Source organism: Callospermophilus lateralis, chromosome 1 (assembly GCF_048772815.1).
Source record: "Callospermophilus lateralis isolate mCalLat2 chromosome 1, mCalLat2.hap1, whole genome shotgun sequence".
Classification (NCBI taxonomy): domain Eukaryota; kingdom Metazoa; phylum Chordata; class Mammalia; order Rodentia; family Sciuridae; genus Callospermophilus; species Callospermophilus lateralis.
The window spans coordinates 146,072,408-146,086,272 of record NC_135305.1 but is presented as its reverse complement, the minus strand read 5'-3'; the positions used below and the strand labels follow the sequence as shown (position 1 = coordinate 146,086,272).

Genomic DNA, 13,865 nt, shown 5'->3' with positions numbered 1-13,865 from the left:
GAGAGATTTGCACTAAGACCAAACAACGTTAAGAGTGACAAAGTATTGCAGAGTTGTTCCTGTTGCTGTCTGGGGGTCTGATCTCCAGGACTGAGGGTCACACCCCCAAACCAGACAAATGCCCGCAGATAAATTCTCGCTGGTCCCTCCTGGCTCTCGTTCAATTCCACGAGGGACACGAGCGTGACGCCAGAACTCAGGGGCTGCTGCCGCTCCGAGCACCCTGGCACTGCACACAATGCGCTTGCTAGGGCAGGGCTCTCCACCAAGGGACATCTGATGACGTGGGGGGCATGTTTGATTGTCATGGTTGGCTGGGGCGAGGGCTGCTACAGCTTCTAACAGGCAGAGGCCAGAATGTGGCTAAGTGTCCCATAACATACAGGACAGCACAGAGCACCACAAGAAGCCCTGGGCTGGGGGCACACCACAGAGCCTGGCAGCTGGAGACTGAGCAGAGTCCCAGAGCTTACTCCCTCCGTGAGGTCTCATGACAGTCTAATCACACAGCACCACCTGCCGGGCCGTAGTGGCCACAGGGCCACAGGTGGTCCTTACAGACCATAAAGATGCTCCCACTGGAGACAGAGCCCCAAACAGGTGGAATCCAAGCCCGTCGGGGCCGAGGTCGCACCTTCCATCCGCTCCATGGTGAGCAGCACCTCACACACGTGCTCAGGGTAGTCGCTGGTGCACTGCACGGCCCGGTGCAGAGCCTTGCGGCAGTGCTGTGTGTCGCCGTGCGCCCTAGGACAAGAAGCAGAGAGTCGCTGCCACCAGGTGTAAAGCAAAGTGCACAGGAAGGGAGGGCTGCTTCCACGGTGGGTTCCCCAGAAACTAGTTTCCCAGGGGACCCCGCTTTCCTCCTGCCTCCACCAGTCCCCCCAGCCTCCCAGGGAGGCGTTCCCGGGACGGCCCTGCAAGTGCCCCTGGAAAATGTCCCCAGGGTGCAGTCAGCAGCCAGGGTGTCCGTCTCTGTAGCACATGGAGGTGGAACACGTGGGGCAGAGGCCCAGCAGGTCTAGTCACCTGACAAGTCCCTAGAGAAATCCCACGCAGTCCAACCAGGGGGACGCACCCGCCACGCCTTCAGTCAGAGCATTTGGTGGTGATGTGGAAAGATGCCACCAGTCGCGACACACGAAACAAGCTCTCAACCTCAGTTATGTTCCCATTTGTTTTTTAAAAAGTACCAATGTACACAAATATTGTGAAAATGGATTAAGACACTCAGAAAAAATTCAGAGTGTGGTTCCCAAAGTACGACCCATGTACCCCGAGATCTCTTGGCTCCAGGACCCTCTCTGGGGGTCTGCAAAGTCAGAGGACCCAAATGTCACTGGATTTGTTCACTGTGTGACATTTGCATGGTGGCTCTTCATACAAAGTAAGGCAGACACACCTGTTTAATATTCTGTGAGACACACTGGGAAGTACACATAAAGCACCTCTGCTGACACTGAGGGACAAAGAAAAGTGTTGCAAAGAAAAGTGTGTGGCACTATTTGAGTCACGACCTGAACTGGTCACGTTTTTTTCACAGAACAGTTTTTACTTGAAAGAACAGCTGAATGACAAGCTATGGGCACTGAGACTGTGTTTCACATGTTACTTCCGAAAATTAATGAAGTCAGATTGCCACACCAGAGAAAACCACTGATGCCACTTGTTGCCAGGGATAAAATCTGAGCTGCTGGCTGGGCACAGCTCGGCACGCCTGTCACCCTAGCAACTCGAGGCTGAGGCAGGAGGATCGTAAATTCAAAGCCAGCCTCAGCCACTTCACGAGGCCCTAAGCACTCAGCAAGACCCTGACTCTACATAAAAAGGGCTGGGGATGTGGCTCAGTGGCTCACTGCCCCGGGATTCAATCCTGGAACCAAAAACAATCAGAGCTTCTAGGTGAAAATTAGAGTTTGAAAAAATCTGCATGTGCCACTGTGAGTCTGAAACATTCCTACTTGAAAGACTTTTCTACCAAGTGCAGTAAGGATGTGAACAAATACAGTGTTTTATACTGTAGAATGGAATGTGTCAACACGTGGAAAGCTGCAAGATCATCAAGCACGATGTCCAGAATCTCAGCACCACGTACAAGTCCATGCAGGGCTGGGCTGGGGCTCAGCAGGAGAGCGCTCCCTAGCACCTGTGAGGCGCTGGGTTTGATCCTCAGCACCACATAAAAATAAATACATAAAATAAAGGTAGATTTCATCTACAACTAAAAAACAATTTTAAAAAAAAGTCCATTCAAAGTGTAAATTACAGCCAGGCGTGGCATCATGTGCCTGTGATCCCAGCACTGAGGCTGTCCTGATCACTTGAGTCCAAGAGTTTGAAAGCAACCTGGGCACCACAGCAACCCTCCCCACCCACCACCACCCCACCAAAAAAGAAAAAAAAACCTAAGTGCAAACTAGACACATAGATATTAATGTAACTAATTAGGGTAACTAATTAGGGAATATTTCAGTATACATTCTAAATGACATTTAAGAACCTATTTCTTGGCTGGGGATATAGCTCAGTTGGTAGAGGACTTGCCTTGCCTCGAATGCATAAGGCCCCGGGCTTAATCCCCAGCACCATCATAAAAAATAGATAGATAGATACTACATATTATTTCATTATTTGTACATAAAAATGATATTTATTTTATTATTTATAAATACTGAGATCTGTGTTTCACATATTTATATTTATTTACCTTAATTTGTTTATTTGCTTATTTATTTTGTGGTGCTGCACACAGTGCATGCAATGTCTCTACCAACTGAGCTATATTCCCAGCCTAAGATAATTTAAAAAAAAAAAAAGAACTTATTACTTAAACTAGGCATGGTGGCACACTCCTATAATCCCAGCAGCTCCGGAGGCTGAGACAGGAGGATTACAAATCCAAAGCCTCAGCAACCTAGCAAGGCTGTCTCAAAATATAAAATGAAAAAGGGCTGGGGTGTGGCTCAGAGGTTGAGCACTCCAGTGGTGCATTCAGCCAAGTCTGGAAGGAGGATATCTACCATTAACTGAAAGACTGCTAAACAGCCCTTTCCTAACCTCATTGGTGTGAGGCCCAATTCTCTTTATACTTTCCAATGAGAATAATCATAGCAGATGAAGAAACAGACAGAAAAATTCAGCTGTCTTCCATTAAGCAAACTGAAGAGACAGCAAAAAGAGAAGACCGAACCACTTTTCTCACTAAACTGTTTTAGAGTTTGGAAAACAATCATTTCTCCAAGAAATGTTGTTTATGTTAAATGTAATGGACATTATTTTTAAAGAATTAACAAAAAATATATTTTAAATTTCTGTTTTTCTAATTGGATGAATATTGATATAATCCATACAGACGAAAGCTCTTTGGGGCCTCCCAGTTTTAACAGAGTAAGGGGGTGCTGCGACCAAAAGGCGTGAGAACCACTAATCTAGAGAAACAGTCAACAAGCTCCAAAAGTGGCCCTCTCTGGGGTCAGGGTAAGAATTTCCACCATAGACTTTTCTATCATATAATTTTGTCTCTGTGCTTTTTCAACTTGAGCACAATTGCTTTTTTAAATAAGGGAAATAGTAAAACACTCAAAAAAGGAACAAAGTAGTACAGAAATACATATGACATATAATATCCAACACATACTGAACAGAATAGCCGGTCACATTCTCTGTCCCTTCCCCATGTTATAAATATTACTGGACAGATCATCTAATTCCAACAGTTTTAAAGATTTGAAAATTATGTATGCTATAACTGCCTTTCCATTTTAAAGAAATTTGAGCACCAAAAAGTCTCAAAAAATATACCCCAAAACCCTAACAAACAAGCTAGAGATGTAGCTCGATGACAGAGAGCTTGTCTGGCATGGCGAGGTCCTGGGCTGTGTCCCTACTGCCACAAAAATAAACATGAACTGACACTGGTTAAGTATGAGTCACAAGTTTTCAATTACTTTGAATTTTCTTCTCTTTGCTTTTTAGTGCTATTTTCTTATCAAATATAATTTTTTAAAAAGATCCCAAAAGAGTCAAATAAAATATTCATGTCCAAATAAAAGAACAAAGAATTAAAAAAAAAAAAAAAAGAGCCCCATGGCCTGAAGAGTCCCCCACAAAATGCTGTTAGCTTCTCCAGCCCCGCCCACTGGCCAGACAGGGATAAGGACAGGCCATCCCAAGGGGCCAGCCCACGCAGCAGGAGTCACCCATGAAGGAGCACCAGTGTCCGCCTGGCGAGCAGCACCCCCTCCAGCCCCGGGCAGTTACCTTTCCAGGTTGTAGTACTCCAGCCACATGTTGGCGTACTTGGCGTTTCCTTTGGTCATGATGCTGTCCCAGAGTTCCCGAGCTTTCTGCATGTTATTGCACAGTCGCGCCTGCGAGGCAGCAGCAAGCCCAGTGAGGAAGGACCCGGCCATCCCGACATCAGCACTGTCAGAAAGCCTGCTCACAGACACGCCTGAGGAGCCCCCGACTGCTACCAGCGTCGCATGCACTCCAGAGGGTTCCAGGCTTCCCCCAGTGACAACAGGCCAACCACTGGTGCCCTCTGCTGCGGCAAGCCTCAGAGGACCTGCCGAGGCCTCTTGTGAACAGAGCGGCACACTCCAGCGCCCACTCAACAGCATGGGAGGCTCATTTGCTTTCTGTTTCTACTGAGCTTCATTGCAAGGGTTCAAGTTCAGAGCAATGCACAGATAGAACGACTGACCTGGCATTAGACACCAGTTTATAAGCCCCCTAACCTAAGGCCCCTAGCCTGAGCACGTTGCCCAACCTCTCTGAGCCTGGGATCCTCGTCCTTAAAGTACCCACAAGCCAGACCCCCTATACGGAAACTACCCGACAAGTGTGAGCTGCTTTGGCCTGACTCTTGCTCAGAGAGTACTCCATAACTCAATCAGTTTGATGTCCCTGGATCGGTAATAACATTCCCTATATCCACTCATATTTTTGCCAAATCATCCATCTTCTGCCTGGATTAAGACCTGAGCAGCGCAGACAGCCTCTGTGCGAGTCCCATACACAGTCCGCTCCCACGCAGGAAGCAACAAGGGAGGGGGACCTAGCACTCGCGCAGCCTAGAGGACCTAGCCACATGGCCCAGAGGCTGTTCCCACCAAGACAAAAACAAATGTTCAGGGTGGGGCTGGGGCTCAGGCTCAGTGGGAGAGCCCTCGCCTGGCTTATGTGAGGCCCTAGGTTCGAACCTCAGCACCACATATAAATAAATAAAATAAAAGATCCACTGACAGCTTAAAAAAAAAAAAAAAAAATGTCCACCATGCTAGGTAAATAACACAAATCCTTAAGACTCTAGAACACCCCAGGATTCTAACTGTATTCCACAACACTATTAATAAGGACCCCTCAGAAGTGAATGAAACTCAAGAAATGGCCACAGGTTTACCTCGATCCTAGCCCAGTTTTGCATGATCACACAGCTCGGATCTCCACTCTCATTGAACCCTTTAAGAATGGAATTAGTGCAAATCAGAAAGGAGTCCGAGGCAAACCCTGTCGGCTGGGCAGGCGGACAGGGAGGGCAGGGAGGCAGGGGACAGGCGGGCAGGTGGCGGGGCGAGGCGGGCAGGACTCACGCTCCTCGACCTCCTGCTGCAGGTGCTCCAGAGCGCGCGTGAACGCCGACCGCAGCTCCTCCAGCTCCTTGCTGGAGTCTGTTGGAAATCGCAAAAAGGGTCGTACAGAGTCACCCAGGCTGCCACTTTTCTTACTGTCATTTAATCCTATACCTGCCTGGAGACCAACCCTGAGCCTGGCATCAGGCAGAAGACCAGAAACAACATCCCCGTCCCCGCCCTTCCCACAGAAGGGAAGAAAGAGATGGGGGAAGGACACAGTGGGGACAGAGGGCAGAGCCAGAGGTGCACACAGGGGACGTGGGGAACCACAGCAGGAGGGGGGGGTCTCCCCAAATGAGCTGGAGGCCAGGAGCAGCACGGCTGAAGGCCACTTGCACAAAATAACCACCGCGCGGTGCCCACACGCACGTTGGGGTTCCTCTTTTCTTTTGGGGGAGCAAGGTTGGAGCTGGGCATCAAGCAGGGGTCCTGCAGAGAGCCAAACAGCTAAAGGACATCATCAGCCTTATTTTAAAAACTATCTGGAACTTATTAAAAAAAAAAAAAAAAGAGAGAGAAGAAGAAGAAGTGAAAACTGAGAGAAGAGGCTGCAGGCTGGCAGGAGCCACAGGAACCTTGGGCACCTCTCCACAGCGCACTGATGCCCGGGGGTGGAGGGTGCCAAGGCCTGGCCTGGGGAACTAAACCACGGCACCCAGGAGGTGTCGGGAGAAGCCCAATTCCAGGGAGAGCGGGTGCTGCGGTACCTTGCTTGAAGTCCACCCTCCTCCTCAGGTAATCCAGGTACGCCTGCCAGATCTCCACGTAATCAGTGGCCTGGATGAAGCCAGCATTCAAAGCCTTCTCAAAGGTCACTGAAGTTGGAGAAAAGGTCAGGATTCAGTGCCAATTCAAAAAGATGCTCATATAAAGTTAACAAGCTCTGCTGACTACAGAGCACCTCATGACTTAGAAAACAGAAGTGAGATAAGCTGGAGAAATATGCTCCAAAGGGAGGCTCACACGACACCGCCGACAGTGCTCTGGAAGGCCTCACTCCACAGACGCCCTGCAAGGAGAGTCCCGGATGGAGAACAGACCATTGCTTCTTTACAAATGATCTCAATTAGTCTTAGCATGTTGGAAAGATCTAGGAGCCACCAACACAGCCAGCTTACCTCCACTCAGAGCCCCTTTGGTCACTAGTACTCAATATTCCAAGAAAACCCTGGGGAACGCTAACTTCATGACTTTTCCCAGTTCCATTTCTCAGTTGGGACAAAAAGCTCTGAAAGTCTTCCCACAAAAACACACGCACCAGAAATCACTCGATGCTCCACTCCATGCCTCTCCATGGCCAGGAGGTAGCGGCTCCACAGGGCAACAGTCCAGGGGCAGTTCCTAACAGCACGGCTGTGTGCAGACAAAACCAGATCCTTCACTTTCAGCTGCCGATCCTAGGAGAAAGAAGTCCAGGGTGAGAAAACAAAATGTTCTTGTTGAGACTTCATCATCGGGCTGGGGCTGGGGCTGGGGCTCAGCTACGGAGCACTTGCCTAGCACATGTGAGGCACTGGGTTCAAGTCTCACTACTACATATAAATAAATAAAATACAAGGTTCAGCAACAACAATAAAAAAAAAAAAAAACTTCATCATCAACTAGACACTGTCAGCACAATCAAGTGATAAGAGAAATTTCCATTATTAAGTCTCTTGTGACCCAGTTTCTCTTTTACCAGGGGAGTAGATAAGAGAGGAGTGGGTGGGGAGAACCTAGGTAAGAGAGACTTAAAAGACATCAACCAATCCTAACATGTGAACCATGTCTGCATCCTTTTATATAAAAAGGATCTTTTGTATGTACATAGAGATATTTCTCAATGAAGTATCATTTTTGAATATGCTTCAAAATAACACAAAAGGGGAAAGTAGGTAAAATTAAAAATGAACCCAGAATACAGCCATAATAGTTAACCACTGTTGAAGATGAAGAGGAATATATAAGCCTTCATTTTCCTAGTCTGTCTACTTTTGTTTATAGTTTTTCTATAATCAAAAGTTAAAAGAAAAAAAAATCCATTATTAAGTCCTCAAGAGCAGGAATACAAGCACATTTTTTCACACAGTTAGTGATCAGTTTAAAATAACTTCAAGCCGGGCACATTGGTACACACCTATAATCTCAGCGACTCAGGAGGTCAAGGCAGGAGGATCAAAAGTTTAAGGTTAGCCTCTGCAACTTAGCAAGACCCTGTCTCAAAATACAAAATAAAAAGGATTGGGAATGTAGTCTAATACCTTCAAATGAATCCACAGCACCCCTGGCTTCCATCTCCAGTAACAAAAAAATAAGATAAAAATTAACTTCAAACACGAGAAGAAATCCCTGAGTGAAGTAACAAAGAGTCTGAGACTAGGAGGGTAGAGAAGGGGGACAAAGGCAGCATGTTTCTTTTCTTTTATTTTTTTTTGAGGAGATGGGGATTGTACCTAGCAGAGTTCTATCACTGAGCTACATACTCAGCCCTTTCCATTTTCTGAGACAAGGTTTCACAAACTTTCCTAGGCTGGCCTTCAACTTATGATCCTCCTACCTTGACCTCCCGAGTCGCTGGGATTACAGGTGTGTGTGTGTGTGCCACTGCACCCGGCACATGCAACTAACTTCTGCCCATCTTAATGATGCCCTATAATCATATTCTGGCAAAAACAAAACAAGGCAGAATGGTTATCTTACTAGGTACTGACTGTAACGGATCCATAAGTCTGGGACGAGGCAGTTCTCAACAAGGGCCCGCTCAAAGATCAACTGAATGCGAGCGGGGTCGCCCACTTTCATCTCGAAATCGATGTACGCTTGATATTCTGCCAACCTCGGTGCCTCTGCTTGCAGCTGGAGCACAGGAAGATTGTACATGGGTTTAAATCAGTTACTGGATACTGTCAGGAAACACAAAACATCTCCAAATAAAATAAATGTTGGCAACAGTGGCTATACCAGGAGAAGAATCACCAAATCCTCCCTCTCGGGACCACTCCAAGACAGGTGGATACTTTGATGAGCACAGCCCTAGTTTTCTCCTCTGGTCCAAAGTGCCCCCTCACGGCAACAGTTACAAAGGCTCCAAAACTGAATACATTCCTAGACCACAGGGAATTTAAAGTGGTCACCAAACAGAAAGTGAATGAAAAAGCAATGACCGCTGCCAATCATCCTTCACCTCAGAACTCACTGAGCCGCATAAAGGCAACCCAACTGGAAAAACCCATGCCTGTGCTGTACCAGGTAGCTCACTCCAAACACCAGCTCCCACGGGGCACAGGCCCAGGGAAAAGACAGGGAAGCTGGGCTGGGCGCACCCAGCGACACAGGAGCAAAACTCTTTTTAGACAGCATCCTCTGATTCAACTTATTTTTTTCTTCAGCCACACTGCACTGATGGTCATGACAAAACTCAGCTGGTGAGCTCTACTCCTTAACAAGGTTTGTGAAGCACACGTACAACCAACCTTTACAGGTAAAGGGCAGGGGGCACCTGCAGGCTGAGCAGAGGGGGCACCTGCAGGCTGGGCAGAGGGGGCACCTGCAGGCTGAGCAGAGGGGGCACCTGCAGGCTGGGCAGAGGGAGCGCCCATTCTGCACAGAGACACGATGCTATAGCACCTGCCTCCTGTGTGATGGCGAACCACCCAAAATGTGCCACTGAGAACAGCAAAAACTGCTGGATTAAACAGTTTTAAATCTTCCTAAAAAATTGACAAACTGGCAAAGGAACAGGAAATACTAAGGAGAAAGTCTAAGGAGGGCAGCAGGCTAAGCTGCTGAGGGGAGGTTAAGCTTCCGATGGCTCAGCAGACAGTAAGATCTGATCTCACAACCGTCACACTGCGAGTCTCACTGCTGTCCGCATCTTGCCTTCAGGGAAGTCACTGGGACTCACTCCTCGCCAGAGTCAGAGTGAGTGGCAGGACCAGGGCTCACCTAGGCAGCCTAACTCGCAGTCGGTGCTCCCACTCGCTGTGCCAAGAAGGACTAAACAGAATCCAGAAGCCCGGGAACCTCCAACAGGACCAACAAAGAGACAGTCACCTCTGGACCTGTGGAAAGGACGCTGCGGACATCCAGCCAACCAAGGAGGACTTAAAGTCAGCCAGCAGGACAACAAGGCTGGCCGGGCCGAGCGCTTGCCCAGAATGCATGGGGCTCTGGGTTCCATCCCGCTGCCTGCAGTAGCAGCAGCAGCAAAGCAGATAAAGAGGGAGGAGGAAGAGGAAGAAGAAACACGACGACCTCAACGACAGGAGGGCCGGAGGCCGGAGGCCGAAGGTGGGCAGTTACCTTCCTGACGGCAAGCCCCAGAAGCCAGAGCCGGCCTGCGGCTGGCCAGCCACTGAGCACACAGCTGCCAGGCACTGCCTGCAGCCTGAGAGTGACCAGAGAAGCCAGACCTTCCAGACGACAAGACAGAGAGGAACCTGTGACTTGAGCCTCCACTCCAGCCGGGATCTCAGCTGAGAGCTCCAGGATCCAAGACAGAAGGAAGGCAAAGAAAGCACGAGGGCATTCGCAAACGAACTGGGAGCGTAAAGGGCACTGCTAATAGTGAGCCAGACCAAAAGGCGGGACGGGGGAAACGAGAGCGTCCCTCCGCTGGAGCAGGGGCGGGGGTGCCACTTACAAATAATATTGTCAGCGCCACTATCCCGAGGCCCCCAGAGCCTGATAATAAGAAGCCAGCAGGGCAGGGGCACGTGCAATCCAAGCAGCTCAGGAGGATGAGGCAGGAGAGTCACAAGCTCTCGGCCAGCCTCAGCAACCCAGAAAGACCCTCTCAAAACAAAAACTACCAAGGACTGGGGATGGAGCTCAGCGTTTGTGAAGCACCCCTGCATCAATCCCTGTTCTACCCAATACACACATTAACAAAATAATAACACGTTGGTTGATTAAAAAAATTAATATAAAATATTGGTCGTATTTTATACACCAAGAAAACTAGAAAATAAAAATCTTTGAAAACATCATTTAGAAGTACATTCAAAAATAAATACATCTAAAAATGTTAAAACATTGGATTAACTTGTAAAATTATTAGAAAGCTTTTCAGAAAGACCTAACTTCAGAGAGCTATAAAATGGTCACAGATTGGAAGACATAAATTTTTCCTCCAATCTACAGATTCAATATGATTCCAAATGAAAACTCCACAGAATTTTAAAAGCTAACTCTTAATCACCAACAACTAAAGAAAGCCAAGTCCCTCTGAAAAGGAACGAGGCGGGGAAGACTCACCCGACCCAACACATCCTGAAACCACTGCCATCACAACACTGGCCCAGCATGGCGAGGCCCTGGGTCCCATCCCGGCTGCCCGCAGCACAACACAAGCCAGCAGAGACCCCGGGGGCCAGGCAAACAAATGGACTGTTAGCCTGTGACAGAAGTGCCACTGCACACCAGCAAGGGGGGGGGTGGAATTACAGGAGCTGGGCTGCCACACGTCTCCACCTGGGAACCGAGAGCAGCCAGCCTGCCTCACACCACCACCAGACCAATATGGTGAGTGAGGGATCCAAACATGAGACAAAGACGAGGCAACCATGAGGAGAAGAGAGCTGGAGACAGACGTAAAGACAGGAGAGGCCTGATGTGAGCCCAGAGGCAGCGCGACCCAGAGGGAAAGAAGGATAAGCCTGGCCACAGTAAAGTCAAGATGTGCTCATCCAAAGACACCACTAAACAGGTCAGTGAAAAGAGGAGCCACGAGCGGGGGTGAGGGACAGTAACATATACAGCCAAGAATAAGCGCTCCCAAGAACCCAACAGAAACAGACAAAAACAGGAAGGACTGGGGCGCAGCCAACCCCAGCACAACTGGGGGAGACAAATGGGTGGGAGGTCAAAATTTTCATGGGCACTTCACAGAAAGGGAAATTCAAATAAAGACCAGTGAACATAAAAAGATGTCCGACTGCATTAGTAATCCAGGAAAATGCAAATTAGAATTATGATTTCACACTTACCAGAGTTTGCCTACAATTTAAGTGTGCAAGAGTGGCCGGAGCAAGCAATTCAGACACCGCTGGCTGGAGTGCAAACAGACCACTGAGACACGGGCATCGCCCGACCATCCAGCACCTTCATGCCCAATACAGACTACAGACCTCCCACATGTCCACCACAAGACACAAACCAGGATGTTCAAGCAACAGCGGCCCTCCTACCAAAAACCTGGAAACACCCAACTGCCCACCAGCCACACGGACACACCAACTGTGGCACACACAGACAACCTCCTAGCAATGACAACAAATGGACTGTCACTCTACTCCTCAACATGAAGCCCCAAAACATGTTGGATGAAAGAAGATATACAGCAAGAATACGTTATAAGTTTAAACACAAGCAAAATTAAACAATATATTCATTAAGGATGCATTCATAGATTGTAAAACTATAAAGAAAAGCAAGGGAATGATTATCACAAAAGTCAGGAAAGTGATTACCTCTCGGGAGAGGGAGGAGGAGGCAATCGGAGAGGGGCACATAGGAGACTTCTAAGGTACTGGCAATGTTCTATTTCTTAACCTGGGTGGTGGGTACACGGATGTTCGCTTTATTATACGATGTAAACTGTAGGTACACATTATAATACTCTATATACTGCATGATAAAACATACTTTTCAAGATACTGTTAACTTGCAACTATCCATCAGGGAAATGTCTGCAGAGAGAAGGGCACTCACCAGAGCTTCTTCATAGGGCTTGTACTTCTCCAACTGCTGCAGCGCCTTGTTATAGCTCTGAACTACCGATTCTGGTATTGGGTCTTCTGACCATTCTTCATACTCGGCAAATGTGGCCTCCATATCTATCAAAAGACAAATTCAGCCCCATGGGTCTTGCCACTGGGTTTTATCAACCCCAACATAGAAAATGTCATGGACTCAAGTGCCACTAGGCCCCTCCCATATCCATGGCCACGGCAGCTCTATAAATCACATTCTGAGTTCTTTTGCTGAGCCCAGGTTTGGCCTTAGAATCTGTGTCAAAGTGACATCCCAGACAACTCTACCAGTCAACTCATCAGTCACTGAAGCTGTGGGCGACACTTACCTAGGGCGTCAGGGCTGATTCTAACACTACACATCCATCCTCTCATTAGCACTCGCAACTCTACAAGGCGGACGCTATCATAATCCTCATTTTGCAAATGGAGAAACTGAAGCAGAAAGTTAAGTGACTTCTCCACAGGTAACAGCAGAACAAGGCTTTGAACAGGACAGTCAGGTCCAAGTTCACACTCTAATCACTAAGCCAGGCTGTCTCCCAGTGGTGTGTGAGATGAAAGCTACAAACCAGTTCAGTTCTGACCTCTGCCGCATGTCACCCAATTAGACAGCCTCCTTCTAATACGTTCAATACAATCCAAATAAACCGTGAAGTTCAAAGGCGAATACAGCTGGGCTCAAGCAGAGCTGCCCAGAGGCTCTGAGTGTGTAACCGTGCGCTGGGGACAGATGAGAGGATAGCACCAAACGCTTCCTACACAGGAAAGTCCTCCAGTGCTGCCCCTGCTCAGAATTCTAGTGCCAAAGGCTCACCTCACCAAAATGTATTCAGCCAAAAGGGAGACTCTTAAATTCAAACCTGAGTCCAGCCAGACAACTGTACTTCTGAACCAAAGTGCCTCCACAGAGGAATGACACCCCACCCCCACCCCCGGTGCCCATGAGGCTACTCATGAAAAGAAAATGCTTTTAACAAAATTTTTATTCAATAGTCTCCCCAGGAAATGCAGGTGTCCATCTTCCTATTCTTTTCAGAGACCATCTCCCCTTCCCAACCACATGCTGAAGTAGGGAGGAGAGCTCCACGGAGGGGCCGGCTGCCAGTCCTGCGGACTCGGACGACCCTCCTGGGCATTCAAACTCAACACAGGTTTTACTAAGGACCTCATCCAGGGTGACACTGTCCAGTAAGGATGGGAACCCCAGGCCCAGCTCCGCCCAGCACAGAGAAGGTCTACCTCAGGACAGTCAGAGGAAGCATTTTAAAGCACAGCAGGCTGTCAAGCCGTTTCTCTTACCGTAGAGGGGGATCGCCAGCTGTCGACGGAAAAGACTGTGGACTTTCTCAAGCTGTGAATCAAAGGTTTGTTCCCGGTCAAAAGGGGAAAGGAAGCCAGCCATGGGCTAAAGAAGCAAATTAGTAGTAAATGGCACACTTTGGTTCTTTCTACTTCAAAAAACATCTCATCAAATTTTCGGTTCAAGTTAGAAAAA

General features: G+C 48.2%; 1 protein-coding gene across 2 annotated transcripts in view; it reads right to left on the bottom strand.

The window, feature by feature from the left end:
- Sart3 (spliceosome associated factor 3, U4/U6 recycling protein) overlaps positions 1 to 13,865 on the bottom strand; it is a 38,636-nt gene that overhangs the window by 8,613 nt on the left and 16,158 nt on the right. The window contains exons 5-13 of one of the 2 annotated variants that reach the window (XM_077108898.1): positions 13,670 to 13,775; positions 12,327 to 12,451; positions 8,316 to 8,471; positions 6,895 to 7,033; positions 6,344 to 6,451; positions 5,595 to 5,672; positions 5,405 to 5,463; positions 4,261 to 4,370; positions 635 to 747 (exon numbers count right to left, since the gene is read on the bottom strand). In XM_077108898.1, coding sequence (XP_076965013.1) covers positions 635 to 747; positions 4,261 to 4,370; positions 5,405 to 5,463; positions 5,595 to 5,672; positions 6,344 to 6,451; positions 6,895 to 7,033; positions 8,316 to 8,471; positions 12,327 to 12,451; positions 13,670 to 13,775 — 994 coding nt within the window. The remainder of the gene's footprint in view (positions 1 to 634; positions 748 to 4,260; positions 4,371 to 5,404; positions 5,464 to 5,594; positions 5,673 to 6,343; positions 6,452 to 6,894; positions 7,034 to 8,315; positions 8,472 to 12,326; positions 12,452 to 13,669; positions 13,776 to 13,865) is intronic. The other variant, XM_077108899.1, reaches the window with a different exon arrangement.